This window comes from Oncorhynchus kisutch, linkage group LG28 (assembly GCF_002021735.2).
Source record: "Oncorhynchus kisutch isolate 150728-3 linkage group LG28, Okis_V2, whole genome shotgun sequence".
NCBI classification, from domain to species: Eukaryota; Metazoa; Chordata; class Actinopteri; order Salmoniformes; family Salmonidae; genus Oncorhynchus; species Oncorhynchus kisutch.
In genome coordinates this window covers 33,513,006-33,531,192 of record NC_034201.2, presented here as the reverse complement: position 1 = coordinate 33,531,192, position 18,187 = coordinate 33,513,006, and the positions used below count along the sequence as shown (strand labels likewise).

General features: G+C 40.5%; 2 protein-coding genes across 4 annotated transcripts; both read right to left on the bottom strand.

Moving 5' to 3' along the window:
• Positions 1-244: 244 nt before the first annotated feature.
• On the bottom strand, positions 245-3,456 carry tlcd5b (TLC domain containing 5b). 2 transcript variants are annotated; one of them, XM_031808627.1, is made up of 3 exons: positions 3,180-3,456; positions 2,549-2,746; positions 245-2,411 (listed from the first exon to the last, which is right to left on the bottom strand). In XM_031808627.1, the coding sequence occupies exons 2-3, from the start codon at positions 2,736-2,738 to the stop codon at positions 1,879-1,881; spliced, it is 723 nt and encodes a 240-aa protein (XP_031664487.1). In that variant the 5' UTR covers positions 2,739-2,746; positions 3,180-3,456; the 3' UTR covers positions 245-1,878. The 2 variants fall into 2 exon arrangements, with proteins under 2 accessions (XP_031664487.1, XP_020319488.1); XM_020463899.2 differs by lacking the exon at positions 3,180-3,456 and having other exon boundaries at positions 2,549-2,792.
• A 2,264-nt stretch (positions 3,457-5,720) lies between these two features.
• Positions 5,721-17,778, bottom strand: pou2f3 (POU class 2 homeobox 3). Of its 2 annotated transcripts, XM_020463792.2 has the most exons (13): positions 17,630-17,778; positions 17,196-17,252; positions 13,842-13,876; positions 11,910-12,011; positions 11,457-11,568; positions 11,124-11,212; positions 10,556-10,732; positions 9,863-10,004; positions 8,648-8,781; positions 8,033-8,197; positions 7,726-7,765; positions 6,969-7,080; positions 5,900-6,728 (listed from the first exon to the last, which is right to left on the bottom strand). In XM_020463792.2, exons 2-13 carry the CDS (start codon positions 17,242-17,244, stop codon positions 6,686-6,688), a joined length of 1,200 nt encoding a protein of 399 aa, XP_020319381.1. In that variant the 5' UTR covers positions 17,245-17,252; positions 17,630-17,778; the 3' UTR covers positions 5,900-6,685. The 2 variants fall into 2 exon arrangements, with proteins under 2 accessions (XP_031664486.1, XP_020319381.1); XM_031808626.1 differs by lacking the exon at positions 17,630-17,778 and having other exon boundaries at positions 5,721-6,728; positions 17,196-17,336.
• Positions 17,779-18,187: the final 409 nt, after the last annotated feature.

The window sequence follows — 18,187 nt, the reverse complement described above, 5'->3', positions numbered from 1 at the left end:
AACAAAGTCAAGGTATTGGAGTGGCCATCACCAAGCGCTGACCTCAAAAGTTAAACAATTTAAAGGCAATGCTACCAAATACTAGTTGAGTGTATGTGAACTTCTGACCCACTGGGAATGTGATGAAAGAAAGCAAAACTGAAATAAATCATTCTCTCTACTATTTTTCTGACATTTCACATTCTTAAAATAAAGTGGTGATCCTAACTGACCTAAGACAGGGAATTTTTACTAGGATTAAATGTCAGGAATTGTGCAAATCTGAGTTGAAATGTATTTGGCTAAGGTGTATGTAAACTTCCGACTTCAACTGTGTATTTATATAGATGTATAACCTACGGTATCTAAGTATTATGCCTAAATGACTCAAGTCTGAAGCGCTTTAGGCTATAGGCATAATTTGAGCACAAAATCCTTTGTTAATCATTTATAGCATCATATATTCTACATGACAGTCTGTTTTGTGGTGTATTCTATACACTGAAAATAACTAATGGTATTCCCTTATCCATGAGCAGAGGATTTTATGTCTGGTAATGTATCAGACTTTCCACATCTTTAGCCCATAGCATGGACAATCTAAGCACTTGGTAATTAGTCACGGTATAGCCTAGGCCTACCTGCTTAATAAAGCACTTTATCTGGCTGCATAACATACTATAATAACATAAATTATCTCATCACAAATTAAAATCAATCAGGATTAGTTATTGGTTGTTACAGTCTCATTCATTAGTCATAAAATAACCAAGGTGGAGTGTAGAGGAACTTCCATCAGTGCAATTTCAATCTTGGGGGCACACTTCCTCATGACGCTCTTGGAAACATAACATTAGCATATACTGTCACCCAGAGGACATATAATGTATTGCAAAACCAATTTAAAAATAGTTGCAATAGCAGTATATTAGTGAGACTTGCCTCGGCAGTCACACTTAAAATATTGTACAATATTGACCATACCAGCATATGATCGAAGTACAGCTTAGTTTTGGTTACTGATCAAGGTTACTGAACAATCAGTAACATTCCATGTAAACTGTGATGCAAGGATCAACTTTTAACTTTAAGCAGCACACACAAAAATCTAGTTCAAGCACAACAACATGGTCCAGTAAACCATATTGAATACCAAGTCTGATAATAGCATCATTTGTTTGTCAGTTTAAATTAGAAATAGTTTGAAATGTGAAATATTTAATTTGTCAAAACTAAAACACATTGACAAGGTAATAAGTAACTTCACTGAGGTAGACAAAATGTTCCATCCTTTTAGCATTCCTATGAGATTACAATAAAATATGTGTGCTAGAGTTTGTATTCAAACCTCTTCAGTGCCACCGACATCAAACACTGATGTCAAACACTCCCTGTGAGGGAGTTCCACAATTAAAGTCTAAATGAGGTAGAGCTGCATTTGTACAAATGTTGATCAATTGTTCATCAGACATCAAACTCTTCAGTTCACCATCAGCAAGTGGACGAACGCAATATCGCAGAGCAGCATCCAACTTGTACTGTAGTTCAGCCACCAAGGGTAAAAGCTGATATACACCAGGGAGACTGCTACTGACTGCCAAAATATTTGAAAAACATTTTGAAGTTAAATATGCATTGGAACACACTGCCCAGGCTACAGCAGCTTATTTGCATTTCACGTCTGTTTTCGTGTGGGGAAAGAGCCCTAAGGATCTGATAGTTTCACACCCCTGAGCCAATCTCAGACCTCCATCCCAGATTTTACATATTGAACCTGGTTAGATGCCCACCGCTCACAACCACCCAGCAGGTGATCCCTGGAACACAATGTCGGGACTGCAGCTGACGGTCGCCCAATGTGTCTCAGATGAAATACCTCCACCCCAGTCACCTCACTCTTCACTCAGTCTTCCCTGTGTGTCCATTCACCTCTCCCAACTTGCACATCTCATGCCACCTCTTGTACTTTGTCCTGCTTTTCTTGCAGGCAAACTTGGCAATGTCCACCATGAAGACCCAGGCCAGTGTGTACATGGCCAGGCCCCCTCCCTTCATGATGAGGCTGGGCCGGGGAGAGGTGAGCTCACAGTAGAGCATCATGCCACCCACTCCTACACGCACCAGGGCAAAGAGCAGGATAAAGAGCAGGTCCACCGCGTCCCCCCACAGGCTGTCGTAGCGGCCCACCTGCCGGAGGAACCAGCGGGCCTGCAGCAAGGGGTTGGTGATCTCACTGCCGAAAATCACGGCACATGTCTCCACTGCCGACTTGCCCAGGCCCAGCGCCAACAGGATGCCTGCGATGCTCATGGTGTGGTGGGCCAGCATGACAGGGCCCTCGGTACGGACGCAGATGCACCAGCCAAAGTCGAATAGGAAGTAGCCCAGACTAACCACCAGGGCCAGGATCTGGAGCGGGGTGTTCTCTGTACCTGAGGTCACAAACGGGACAAGGTCAGTTAGTCAAGGTCAATCTCATGCTGCAATTCAAATAGTTGCCATGTATACTGAAATAAATCAAAACTTAATACACCTGCATGCTTTGCAGTAACACACATCCAAACCTCACCTGCATGTGTTAAAGGCCAGGGCCCATCGATGAAGCTAATGTATGCAGTAAGACATACTATGAGGATCCCATGTGTCAGTGTCACCAGCCTGCAGTTCCACTCCTTGCCCCGCTGGCCATTCAGGTAACAGAATGCAAAGTAGAGTGAAATCCAGCCAATCAGGCAGCAGCACACCTCCAAAAGTATCATTGTTGTTGCTGTACAGGGGAAACCAGAGTCAACTTGACATTACTATGTCAAACAGAGGCAATGTCATATCTAGGCATACACTAGTATAATCTCCGATTTAGTTTTATCCCCCAATAACCTAAGCTACATAATATTCATATCACATAATAAAAATATTTAGTGTTCATATTTTACAGTGATTGTTACATTTTGTTAAGTAACTAGGGCTACAAGGTGTCAATTGTAGTCAGAGAACAGGCTTATTAGTTCAATGCTTACGCTATGTAATTTCAAAACATGTACCATATGTCACACTTTTTTGCTCCAAAACCTAGGCTTTCTTAAGAATATGGTCAAACAACAAAACAATGTAATACTTGGGCCTTGTAGCCATAATAATAGGCTAGTAACAATCAAGAAGATCATAGCCGAAATGCTAGCATACAATTATAGCCTACATACCTTTATCTTCTACTCTCCAGATGCATCCTAACCTGGTATTCAGATCTGAAATATCAACTCCAACAAATGTCCACCATCTTCAGCCTCCATTGGTGTTGCTATGACCTTTCAGATCTGGCTCGAAAGTCATTCCAAAAAGGCATGGCACATTTGAAACGGAGCGCATGTTAACTTTTTCACTGCAATAAAACGTCAAGCAAGCCTACTACAATAAATTAGTCCCCTAGCTAGTCTACATCCCTTGCCCCTGGTTCTCAAGCAGCTTTAGCCTCTTATGAGATTAGTCGATTCCCTCCAGCTACCCTGGCTGTAGAACAAGCAAGAGATATGCAGTCCTACATTTACTGTCTCCTCAACAGACTACATGCAACAGTCTCTATGACTGAAACTTTGATGATATGAGAATGTAGTGAAATATAGGACATTGTAGTGAATATAGACTAGCCTAGGAAGACAGGTAGCCTCAACATCTAGACTGAATCACGCTATGTTTCAGTAGTGGAGCATAACAAACTAGCAACAGAGCTGAACCTTGTCTGGATTTCTAGGTGACAGGCATTACAAGCATTACAAACAAGTGTGCAGGATCTACCAGCATCATAACACATTCTAGGGAACTGGTGTTTCCATGTATGATTAGGCATGCTCAATGGCATGACGATAGACCGGCTACCACATTTTCCCTCGGGACTGTTAGTTAATGACACTTAGAGCTGTGTGTGAAGCAGACAGAAGCAGACAGGCAGCTTTATCCCGCATCCAGATTAACCATAATCTGACTGGCAGGACAGTCAGGACTAGGTTGTCTCTGGTTATTGGCCCAAAGTACTCGAGGTCATTTGAGGTGAATGACATCTTACATCTTTGTCTTCATGCTATCATCTCAACAGTAGTAATGACAATTACTCCATCAGATAAAAGATAAAAAAACATGCATATCCCATATCGATACATCCATGGCCTAGAGACTACACTAAAACTTGTTATAATGTAACAAAGTGTGTTTAATGAAAATAACAAAATGTAACGATGTATGCATTGGACCATTGATAGATCACACTGAAACACATTGCAGATGGCAAAACGTGATACGCTTCTGAAACATTCCTTAAAAAATACTAGTGCTGATTTTAAAATCTTTATTCTTTTTCCAAACCTCTTTTCCCTCTATCATTTCGACTCATTTCACAACCTAAATATATTTAAGCAAACTTGATATACAGTTGAAGTCGAAAGTTTACATACACTTAGTTTGAGGTCATTAAAACCCGTTTTTCAACCACTCCACAAATGTCTTGTTAACAAACTATAGTTTTGGCAAGTCTGTTAGGACATCTACTTTGTGCATGACACAAGTAATTTTTCCAACAATTGTTTACAGACATATTTCACTTACAATTCACTGTACCACAGTTCCAGTGGGTCAGAAGTTTACATACACTAAGTTGACTGTGCCTTTAAACAGCTTGGAAAATTCCAGAAAGTGACGTTATGGCTTTATAAGCTTCTGATAGGCTAATTTACATCATTTGAGTCAATTGGAGGTGTACCTGTGGATGTATTTCAAGGCCTACCTTAAAACTCTTTGCTTGACATCATGGGAAAAAAAGAAAAATTGACCTCAAGACCTCAAAAAAATTGTAGACGCTGGCAAGTCTGGTTCATCCTTGGGAGCAATTTCCAAATGCCTGAAAGTGCCACGGTCATCTATAAACACCATGAGAGCACACAGCTGTCATACCGTGTTCTGTCTCCTAGAGATGAATGTACTTTGGTGCGAAAAGTGCAAATCAATCCCAGAACAACAGCAAAGGACCTTGTGAAGATGCTGGAGGAAACAGGTACAAAGTATCCATATCCACAGTAAAACGAGTCCTATATCGACATAACCTGAAAGGCCGCTCAGCAAGGAAGAAGCTACTGCTCCAAAACCGCCATAAAAAAAGCCAGACTACGGTTTGCAACTGCACATGGGGACAAATATCGTACTTTTTGGAGGAATGTCCTCTGGTCTGATGAAACAAAAATAGAACAGTTTGGCCATAATGACCATCGTTATGTTTGGAGGAAAAAAGGGGAGGCTTGCAAGCTGAAGAACACCATCCCAACCGTGAAGCACTAGGGTGGCAGCATCATGTTGTAAGGGTGATTTGCTGTAGGAGGGACTGGTGCACTTCACAAAATAGATGGCATCATGAGGCAGGACAATTATGTGGATATATTGAAGCAACATCTCAAGACAGCAGTCAGGAAGTTAAAGCTTGGTCGCAAATGGGTCTTCCAAATGAACAATGACCCCAAGCATACTTCCAAAGCTGTGTCAAAATGGCTTAAGGACAACAAAGTCAAGATATTGGAGTGGCCATCACCAAGCCCTGACCTCAATCCTATAGAAAATGTGTGGGCAGAACTGAAAAACGGTGTGCGAGCAAGGAGGCCTACAAACCTGACTCAGTTACACCAGCTCTGTCAGGAGGAATGGGCCTAAATTCACCCATCTTATTGTGGGAAGCTTGTGGAAGGCTCCCCAAAATGTTTGACCCAAGTTAAACAATTTATTAAAGGCAATGCTTCCAAACACTAACTGAGTGTATGTAAACTTTTGACCCACTGGGAATGTGATGAAAGAAATAAAAGCTTAAATAAATCATCTCTCCAATATTATTCTGACATTTCACATTCTTAAATAAAGTGGTGATCCTAACTGACCTAAAACAGGGAATTTTTACTAGGATTAAATGACAGGAATTGTGAAAATCTGAGTTGAAATGAATTTGGCTAAGGTGTATGTAAACTTCCAACTTCAACTGTATAAAAATACAAACAGTAGGCAACATCATTATTTAGATTGCTGTCTGGCATTTTAATATATACACCTTCGCACATTTATTCTCACACCTGAACTCCTGATGAATATCCAAGGAAATGGGCAAATTAACCGCACTGTAAACATTCATGGGCAGTTCAATTCAATCCAACTCATACAGCTGCATAGGCTACATAGTGGCATACAGACATACTGTATCTTATTTTCCGGTGGTCAAATTGAATTGCAGTGATTTGGACTGTAAAGTTAAAACTTTAGAGTACAGTACTGTAAAATGCCAGGTAGACCCTGTTTAGGTCATATTGATCCAGTTGTCTGAATAAGCCACTTGTGTGTGGGCAGTAGTTTAACAGTTGCTGCATCAACATATTCTAACGGCAGGTTTAACAGAATCCGTCCCTGACTCTGATGTTCCTATTCTTTTTTTGTTGCTTCCAATAGTTTTACTCTTATAGATAATGTAGGCTCAAATTCAGTTTGTGCCTCATATGACCTCAGAGGTGCCATAAACTGATGCTAGAAATATTGATTATGACATTTCACATTTAATTCCAAATGCATAGAGTTTCTCAATAGAATTTTAAAAGGTCTTCACGTGTGTCTGCTGGTTTGTATCTATTTCTGTTTCCATTCATTGACATTAATAGTTTTAGTTCTCTTCCACAACAGGCAGGCTTTCTCAGTGGTGATAGGATGTAGGGTTCCATGTGCGATACCACGACCTGTAACGCAAAGATAACAGGTTCATCTCTCATCTGTACAATACCATGTTGCCAAATACAGTGTTAGACTAATTCGGTGTATCTCCCAAATGGCACCCTATTCCCCATGTAGTGCACTACTTTTGTCCAGGACCCATAGGGCTCGTGTGAAAAGTAGTGCACTATATAGGTAATGGGGTGCCATTTGGGATATAGACACTGTTCACATGTCCTTGGCTGTGGTGAGCAAGTGTCCCCTACCCTGGTGAGCTGAAGGACTGGTTGACCTGAGAGGTCAGAGCAGCGGAGCCAGACCGGAGTGTTCCGGGCGAAGGCCCACGACTAGGACTATTGGGAGAGGAACTCGATGACACTAGAGCACAGAGGAATACACTCAATTTAACATGCACACTGAAGAAAGCTTGAAACTTCATACAGTGAGTTTCATATGGAGGAAGGTTTTATAGGTTATTTCTCACACTGTGTCGATTTCACAGAAAATGTCTATCCCATTTACTTTTTCTCAAATACAGGTCTTAAGTACTACAGACTATATGAAGTAGTCTTAAATACAGGTTTTAAGTACTACAGACTACAGTGGGGCAAAAAAGTATTTAGTCAGCCACCAATTGATACAGGTAACGAGTGGAGGACAGATGCGCCTCTTAAAGAAGAAGTTACAGGTCTGTGAGAGCCAGAAATCTTGTTTGTTTGTTTTTAGGTGACCAAATACTTATTTTTCACCATAATTTGCAAATAAATTCATTAAAAATCCTACAATGTGATTTTCTGGATTTCTTCTTCTCATTATTTCTGTCATAGTTGAAGTGTACCTATGATGAAAATTACAGGCCTCTCGCATCTTTTTAAGTGGGAGAACTTGCACAATTGGTGGCTGGCTAAATACTTTTTTGCCCCACTGTATGTGGAGTAGTCTTAAATACAGGTTTTAAGTACTACAGACTATGTAGAGTAGTCTTAAATACAGATTATATCAAGTACATATGGTTACACTTGCCTCCGGAAGCAGGAGGGCTGTATGATCTGGACGTGGATGCCTGAAACAACAGTTACATGATGGCTGGTGAGACAAAACACAAGACAATGTACTAAAAATGTGTTGTAGCATAACTATACATTCCTATCACACTACTCTTTCATTATACAACTCTTATCATAACAATGAACATTATTTGAAAATATACTTTCAAACTGACTTGAAAATAGAGAGCTACTGTATGTATTCAGAGCTGGCCATTTCACCATCAGGAAGAAACATGCATAATTTAATCCAAAACGTTATAACTGAGAGATTTAAGGCGAACCATTCTGGAGTTGAAGTTGTGTGATTTCATTGGTGAGGTGGACACGGGGCAGTAGATCCTCTTCTGCTTCTGTCTGCGGTTACAGAACCACACCCGCACCACCTCCTTCTCCATAGACAGCTGCTCTGAGATCAGCATGATCTCCTCCGAGTTAGGCTTGGGGTTCTGAATAGAAATATTGGTATTAGGTGCTATAAGCATGCATGAGGCTTTATAATGTCTTGTAATAAGGCATATGATATGAAGCTGCTCTGAAATCAGTGTGATCTCTTCCGAGTTGGGCTTGGGGTTCTAAAAAGAAACGTTGGTAGCTAACACTGTGAAGCCTGCAGACATAATGCGTATTACTTGTTATAAGCATGAATGAGCCTTTATAATGTCTTTAAAATAAGCCATATCATATGTGTCAGCATTGCAACTAACTCAAATGGCTGCTACTGTATGTAGTCACTCAAGTGTCACAACCATGTGCATTATGGTGGATTGCTTTGCTCCCTGGAGAGCATGGAAGAGTGCATTTAAATACGACTTATATCAACAGTTCCTAAATTATTGTTAGCATTTATGATTGGAAATGCAGGGGACAATATTAGAGGACAGACAGAGTTAACTCACGTCAAGGAAGCGTTTCTCCAGGGTGAGCTTTATGTTGGTTTCGATGCTTGTCCTCTTTTTTCTTTTCCTTCCATAGCCTTCCATCAGGGGGGGTAGAGAAACAGCATTGCTCATAGAGTCAGAGGGGCAATTCTCTGATTTGGAAAGAGCATGAACATGATTTACCAACGTACATTTCCTCTAAAATACATTTCCAGCCAATATAGCAAAATAAATATCCTCTTGACATAGAAATAGTGTGTAAAGACATGCAATGGCACATGATGTAAATGACTGAGAAATACCAAACCATCTACAAAATATACACTGAGTTTATAAAACATTAGGAACTGCTCTTTCCATGACATCGACTGACCGACCAAGTTAATCCAGGTGAAAGCTATGATCCCTTATTGATTTCACCTGTTAATATCACTCCCTGACCTTAGAGAGCTGTTTTATTTCTCTATTTGGTTAGGTCAGGGTGTGGTTTGGGGTGGGCATTCTATGTTGTCTATTTCTTTGTTGTTTTTGCCTAGTGTGGTTCCCAATCAGAGGCAGCTGTCTATCGTTGTCTGTGATTGGGGATCATATATAAGTTGTCATTTTCCGTTTGGGTTTTGTGGGGTGTTGTTTTCCATTTAGTATCTGTGCCTGACGGAACTGGTCGCGTTCGTATTCGTTATATTTGTTTGAGTGATTCTTGACAATAAAGATCATGGACACTTTCCACGTTGCGCTTTGGTCCACTCTTCCTTACGACAATGAGCGTTACGGTTAAATCCACTTCAATCAGTGCAGATGAATGAGATGAGAGAGGTTAAATAATGTTTTTTAAGCTTTGAGACATGGATTATGTATGCATGCCTTTCAGAGGGTGAATGGGTAAGACAAAAGATTAAAGTGCCTTTGAATGGGGTATGGTGGTAGGTGTCAGGCACACAGGTTTGAGTGTGTCAAGAACTCCATCGCTGCTGGGTTTTTCATGCTCAACAGTTTCCCATGCGTATCAAGAATGGTCCACCACCCAAAGGACATCCAGCCAACTGACACAACTGTGGGAAGCATTGGAGTCAACATGGGCCAGCATCCCTGTGAAATGCTTTCGACACCTTGTACAGTCCATACCCCGATGAATTGAGGCTGTTCTGAGGGCAAAAGCGGGGGTGCAACTCAATATTAGGAAGGTGTTCCTAATGTTTGGTACACTCAGTGTATTTTTATATTGTATAGTACCTGCGTCACTCAGCCATTTCTCAAGTAGAGGCTTCAGCTTGCACATGTTCTTGAAGCTTAGGTTGAGGGCCTCGAAGCGGGAGATGGTGGTCTGGCTGAAGTCATTCCCATACAGCTTCCCCATAGCCAGGCCTACATCACCCTGATACACACACAGTGAATATATTTGAATCTGATTATGGCAAACCTTCAAATTATAATCTTGTTTCAATCTACGTCATGAATTCAATACCTGTATTACATTATTAATCTCCTTCAAGTGTGTTGACTACAAAAATGTTAAGTCACTTCACTCCTGCCTTTGCGCTATGTGTGTTTCAACAGTTAAACGATATCAGAATGAGCAAATACACCAAGTACAGAAGTTAGGTGGCATATCAGTAATCAGAGCCAGTGGCGGTAGCTTCAAGGTTAGAGAGGCGTGCCAGTAACTGAAGGGTTGCCATTTCAAATCCCAGGACTGACAGGAAAATATCTGGTGGGATTGAGAATCACTATATTAGGTGCCACATATTGCCATTGTGCCCTTGTGCAAGACATTTAACCCCTAACCCGTTCAAGGGGCGCTGTTCTGTGGCATCTAGACACTTTTGTTAGTGTATCAGTATTTGTGGTGTCTGGGGGGTTGGGAAAAAACATAAAACGGCAAAAAGATAAAGTTGTATTGTATTTTGAGCCAGTGGCCCTCTGTACCTGGGTGAAGCCCAGTTTGATGCGTCTCTGTTTGAAGGCCTTGGCAAACTGTTCCAACTCCTCCAGGTCACTGGCCTCATCCTGCTGGGGGGGCCCCATGTGTTTGGGGACCTGCAGGTGGGACATGTCCAGGTGACCTTCCATGGACGACGACGTCAGGCCCGACCGACTCATGGCCTTTAGGGAACACAGTGGTGAGGAGGAATACTGTTAAATGGGTGACGAAAGTAATTGTGGATATGTTTAGCCATGTGAAAATTATAGCAGTGTTAGAAACCTTTTTCGTGCAAAAATGGAAAATGTTTGTGTCTTATGCAAATATCTCTCTTCATAATTCCTCATATTAATATATTTGACTGATGTCATTGATAGTTCTATGATAAATCCTTATCCCTCTTGTGGTCTGTCCTGTAAAGAGTTAATTCTGTTATCAAGTTCAAGGACCTGGATGCATGACCTGAAGTGTTGCCCTATTGTCTTCTCAGTAAACATGATAACTTTACCTACATTTCTATGCCTCATCCATATAGCTAATCATGTCAACTGGTGTAAGAAGTGGGATTTTTACCTGAGGTGTCAATGCTAACCCAGGCTGGTGCTGGAGGAGGCCTGACTGGCTCTGGGTGGGAAAGCTGAGGAGGTTCTGCTGCAGAAGTGCTACACGGGGGAAAAAAAGACTAATTAACACAATTTGTTTAGAGAAGTATAATAGATATTTTAACTTTCACACTTCCCACATTTTTCAGAAATCCTGTTTGAACGATTCCCAGTTGGAGGATTCTCTCCCTGCTTATTCTCTACTGATTTTGTGAGTCCTCAAACTGGTGTAACTAAAAATCCTGTGACTTTTGGGAAAGTTTCCAGAATATTGCAACCCTTTCATTTGATTGTCCATGTGTACCTTGGTGCCCCGTGTGTTGTGTCTGTGAGAGGAGGAAGGAGGAGGGGGGTGAGAGGTGGTGAGAGCCGGGCATAAGCACCAACTGCTGCATGGTGTGTGAGGAGGAGACTTCCTGTTGAAACAACAGAAACACAATCTTAGATTTTTCATTTATTTAAACTTTATTTATCGAGGTGAATTGTTGAGATACAATCTCTTTTGCAGGAGAGACCTGGATCTAAATAAAAATAAAAACAATCCAAATGCCCTCATTACAGAATGACAATTTTCTCCCATTAAATGATAAATAATTATAGCTTGACATGACATTAAACATGGGGCCAAGGGCTGTACATATCAAAAATATTAGGGTAGGAGTGCTGATCTAGGATCAGGTCACCCCCATTCATAGAATCATATTAATTATGAACTTAAAAGCCTCTGATATATTGAGACAGAAGATGAGTAACCTACCCCTGATAGCTGGCCACCAGATATTGGGGCTCCTTGTGTCAGGTGACATGTCTTGTGTGATAAGACAGAATGGGGAGAGTCATTGAGGACCTCTGTCTTGATCTGGAAACCAATCACATCACAATATTTCTCACTTTTCTATTCCTACTTGTTGATGTTGCAATTGTCTTTAGAAGAATAACAGTACATAAACACTGTCTTGTCGTTTTCACTGGAAATGTGGATATCAATTGTGTGACCAATTGACGTAGAACAAATGTCAGCCTGGTTGTTCTATCTTGTCATCAACAGTATCAATGTTATTCCAACTCCGATCCTCCAGTACCCCCAACAGCCCAACTCCAATCCTCCAGTACCCCCAACAGCCCAACTCCAGTCCTCCAGTACCCCCAACAGCCCAACTCCAGTCCTCCAGACCCCCAACAGTCCATCTCCAGTCCTCCAGTACCCCCAACAGCCCAACTCCAGTCCTCCAGTACCCCCAACAGCCCAACTCCAGTCCTCCAGACCCCCAACAGCCCATCTCCAGTCCTCCAGTACCCCCAACAGCCCAACTCCAGTCCTCCAGTACCCCCAACAGCCCAACTCCAGTCCTCCAGTACCCCCAACAGCCCAACTCCAGTCCTCCAGTACCCCCAACAGCTCAACTCCAGTCCTCCAGTACCCCCAACAGCCCAACTCCAGTCCTCCAGTACCCCCAACAGCCCAACTCCAGTCCTCCAGTACCCCCAACAGCCCAACTCCAGTCCTCCAGTCCCATCAACAGCCCAACTCCAGTCCTCCAGTCCCTCCAACAGCCCAACTCCAGTCCTGCAGTCCCTTCAACAGCCCAACTCCAGTCCTCCAGTCCCGTCAACATCCCAACTCCAGTCCTCCAGTCCTTTCAACAGCCCAACTCCAGTCCTCCAGTCCCTTCAACAGCCCAACTCCAGTCCTCCAGTCCCTCCAACAGCAAACATTTTTGTTGTAGCCCCGGACAAACACACCAGATTTAATTAATTGAGGGTTTGATGATTAGTTGACACGTTTAATCAGGAGCTACAATAAAAATGCATACTGTTAGGGGTACTTGAGGACTGAAGTTGGGAAACTGTGTGTGTGCGTGTGTGTGTGTGCATATGTGTGCTCCTTGACCGGTTGGGTTAGGCTGCAGGACTTGTTAAACAAGATACAAACTCTGATAAACACCCTCCCCTCAGGCAGTATAGTATGCAAATAACCCCCAGGACTAAAACAATAAACCTCCCTTTAACAATCTCCCATTGCCAAATGGATAGACATAGTTTAGGAATAACTAAACTAAGATAATAGGTTTTAATAAGAGGTGGACATTTTGAGGTATATAAAGAGTGGTGTGAAAAAATGTCATGATCTTAGTGGAACTGTCCAGCACACTTACAATAAGTGGTATTGAGTTCATGTAATATGACACTAGATTACATGATTTCCACAGACTAGAGTACATTACCTTCAGTATTGACAATCACAATCAATATTTCTGTTACATGTACAAGACCAATCTTATTTACAATGACGGCCTACCCCCGGTCATACCCTAAACCGGACGTCACCGGGCCAATTGTGTGCCGCCCTATGGGACTCCCAATCACGGCCGGTTGTGACACATCCTGCAATCGAACCAGGGTCTGTAGGGACGCCTCTAGCACTGCAATGCAGCACGTTAGACCGCTGTGCCACAAGGGAGCCCATGTGGTATGAAGTAAAAATATATATATTTTTAATATAAAATAAATGATAAACATAGTTTTCCTGTAATGTCCTACTATGTACTCTCTAAGAATTTGTTCTTAACTGACTTGCCTAATTAAATAAAGATAAAATTTAAAAAAATAAAAAAAGTTGCTCACAGTTCAATTCATTCCCATTTCTGGATCATCTGAAGTTAAAATTACATGTGTTTTCTATACTCACTTGTCTGGTGAAGTCAATTCCATTTTGTTCATTGTCTGCAGGAGAAAGTAAATATAAATTATTAAACAGTCATAAATTACAATGTCATACCTATCCCCAAGAATATTATGGCCACATTGCGGTTTTCTGTTTATTAGAATAGGCCTACACCTGAAGTAGCGCTCTGGATAACATTATGGATGATTTTTGATAATTAAGATAAATTCAATAATAGGCAAATTGCTAACACTTTATAATAACTTTCATGAATAAGGTATAAATGCTTGTAAATATATATAAATAGTTGCTAAATTACCATACATTTGATAAATTATTATAAATTGTAATGCTCATAATACTTTTAATTGTTAATACATGTTTACAAATGATGTAATAGTTTATAAATAGTTTATGCATTTTATTTCACAAAAGTGTTATAAAGTGTTACAGGAAAACCACATATCGAGACGCCATGCCCACTGAAACTGAGAAGCCCTTGTGCCTCACAAGTGTGTCCTCAATTTGTAGGATAAAAATACACAAGATGTAGTTTATTTCGACAGTTTCTTGGCACTGACCATATATATCCTCATCAGGGCTATAGTGTAAAAAAAATCCAACACAGCCATATGGATGATTCACCACCATATGGAGTGAATGATTACAAAGGTTATGATCACATTAACCCTATTAAGATACTGGCACCCTCCCTACAACACAACGATGCCATACGAGACAGAGAGTTCAAAGGTCTGCTGTGTCAGGTAATCTTCCCTCATTTGAATTTCAAATAGGACCTCTGGGAGTTTGCGGCGAGTGATGTGCCTGCTCGACCCACAGTATGGAAATCTCCCCCCCCCCCCCACCCCCAGGCCAAACTTCCAGTATGGAAATGATGGTGCCATGCAAATCAGCTGCGTAGCCTTGACAACCTTTTCAGGCCTTTCCATTGTAATGTTTACAGACCCCCAGGTGACCTACACACATTGACTAACTCTAAACCCAGAACTATAATGGAACTGGGATAGCATTGGCAACACAGGATAGAACAAAACTTTGAACACTATGTATACTGTATTATTATTATTGTACTATCGTATTATACAGAATTGTCTGGCAGCATCCAAGTCCCCTCATGTCAGTTCAATCTCATTTTAACATCGGAAGGCTGGAGTTGATCACGTTCTGCATTCGGTCCCTTCGCAACTTCGCAACAATTAATTCCCTTGTAATTCTAAAAGCTTTGATAAAACGTGTCTTCTGATTTTGTTTCCCGTAATATACAGTACCATGGTTGATAATGGTTAACTTCTAAACAAATTAGGCCAAGTGTGACATCGGTATGAAGGATCGGGAGACAGACGCAGGAATGCGTAATAGGGTTTTTTATTTACCCAAATTACTGCGTGTCACGTAAAGGCACGGGGACGAAGACCAAACAAACACTATACAAAACACAGGGTTGAAACCCAAACAAAAGAGCAAGGAGTACCTCAAATAAATAACCAACAGACATTGTAACAATAATCGACAGGACACACTTGTACAATTATTAATCACTGGGAATAGTTCAGGAGGGATCCGTCGTCGTCCCCCCCCCCCCATTGACAGCCTACCACAGCTAAACCCGGACGACACTGGGCCAATTGGGTACAGCCCAATGGGACTCCCAATCACGGTCAGTTGTGACCTAGCACTGAGATGCAGTGCCTTAGACCGCTGTGCCACTTGGGAACATATACAGAACTCTCTTTCTGACCTATATTTCATGCAGACCTTTCATTTACTTTTCAATTAGGGAGTCAAGTTGTTAGTTTAATTTTGGTTAAATGGTGTTGAAAAATAACACAATAAAACAATGAACCGCAAGCTGTGTGAAAAGATGCATGATATCATTGCTATCAGGGTAAAATTATTGTGATAATTTCCTCTCTGACCTGAGGGTCTTGTATAGTGTTGTGGCCATTAGTGTTAGATTATATGAAATCATATCTGGTGTGATCGTTAGTAGGATCCTTTGAGGTGAAGTTGATTCAACATAAAAGGTTAAGGCACCCAGCTGCTGCTAGACTGACTTCAAGTTTACTCAACTCTGGGGCAGGAAAGTTCTACTAACATTAATTCCTACATTTGCCAAAGGTTTTATTCAGAATGTTTTCAAATTCTCCCAATTTTAAGTCCAGCCAACTTGGACATGTAACGTATTTGGACTTTTTCCAAGTTGTATGTTTTACAGTGATTTGCTTGAATGATAGCTGAGGCAAATGCATGATGGAACTTTAAAAGCCTATATTGTCAGATTTTGTTTAAAAAAAACTTCCATACACTATGCTGGTCTATCTGAATCCAAGTTCCACATTTTCATTTAGTTTGTTCTGTATTTTACCACCTCGTCCATGTCGCCTGGGGCTGTGGCAACTTCTCTGCAAACAGCTTGAGGGACACACATTACATCCTGGTAGAGCCGCCAACCAACAGAATCAACACATCCAATTTTAGAAACACTTTCAGAAACACTTATTCCAGTTGTTGTTGGGGGGAGATGGTGGTTGTTGAGAAGGTACTTTCAATCAGAAAGATTATACAGAGAAATAATCATTCACTATTCACACTGTGGTAATCAACACACCCCAATGGCCCACTTATCAGCAACGGACTGTACATGAAATGTTGAGACACATTTACACTGTTATTGATAAATACAGCCTATAGCTATCAAAACAAATGTCCAGACACACCATAACTTCCGAAATAAGGTTTTCCGAAATAATAAACAACAATAGCAATGTAAAACTTTCATTCTCAGCCTGGAGGCTACACATACTCTTGCATCCAAAATCCATCACAACATTTGAGTAAGAAAATCACACACACTAAACATTTACTGTCAACAATTTGTGTATAATATTCAATGTTATTGGGAGTGTTCTGTTACAGTAAATGTGTTTGTTTCAGTTAATCATTTCAATTAAAAAAGCAAAATTAGCTTATTTTTTAGTACAAATCTGTATGTAAGTATGTACCACAGACCCAGGGATACTAAGCACACAATGATTCCTCAGAGATATGTCATTAAAAAGTAATAAATAATAACAAAATCATATTGTGCTACTAAAAGCTATCAAATAAAGAAATGTTGAAATTAAATGTTTGTAGGGTAATTAACATAAGAATAAGCAGAAATGTCTTTCTGTAAGTTTATTTTGTTTTTAACACCACTATCACCAAGAAATACATTTAGCGGTGCGAAAGAGGAGAAAAGTAAACATAATTTTCCAAGATATATGTCATCATAATTTTTTCTGATATGCCTGACAAGAGATAACAACAAACTGAGAAATTAAAAGAAGACATTGAAAGGTGAAACATCCTTACCTGCTTGTTCATGGTGAGCCTCTGAGTGTTCCACTCCGTCTGTGCTCATCTTAATATCTGTAAATGATAAATACTGCTGATTTTCCTAAAGGACTGTAACTTCGCTGGGACAATGCAGCACTCAGCTCTACCAGTAAAATGATATTGAGGTTATTCTAATGCGGCGTACTTTCAAATTTTCTCCCACATGTGATTGCTGTTATAATATTCATAAGTTGGAGGGTATCCCCATTCAGTATTCAGCACAGTTGCTCCAGCTCTCCTCCCTATCTGAACTCAGTCAAAACCAAATGGATCAAGTCAACAGACACTCACAAAGCATGGTGAAATGGCTTGACATTTTTTACTTTATATTACATTGAATATAATAATTTAAAATGTGAACAGGTAATTTATAAATGTTTTATTTAAAAAAAAATATATGAATTACTTACCTGGATTTAACAATTGTTCCACTCACTGGTTTAGATAGCACTATGTGAATATGTCTCTTTTGTCTCTAAAAAGATGCTGGTATTGGGATGGAAATGTATAATATCTACTAGTGGTCATCTGCATTTACCTAAGTGGGTTAGTGGAGGAAAATGCACCTTTTTCAGTACCCCACACAGGCAGATAGAGAGTCATTTGCATAAGTCTCTCGGTGTGTCCTATCCAGTCTCGTTTTATTTTTGCATAAAACAACAATGGGTTGACTGCGAACTTAGAAAAGTTGCTTTTCAGTGTATGTGTTTGTATAAAGAGATGAATAAGCGGACAGCATGTTGCGATAATAACTTAGCATCAAATCAGGACAATTTGTGGAGAGAATAATAAGCTTTACATCATAGTTATTTGTTACTGTGGAACAAGATTGAAATCTACCATTGGGCAGACAAAATGGGCAGACTGCCAAAATGGGGACAATACATTATAGTACCTTTCATGAATCAGCTTTATTAAATAATCAATACATTTATATTTCATTATTTGTAAATATTTATAAACATGTG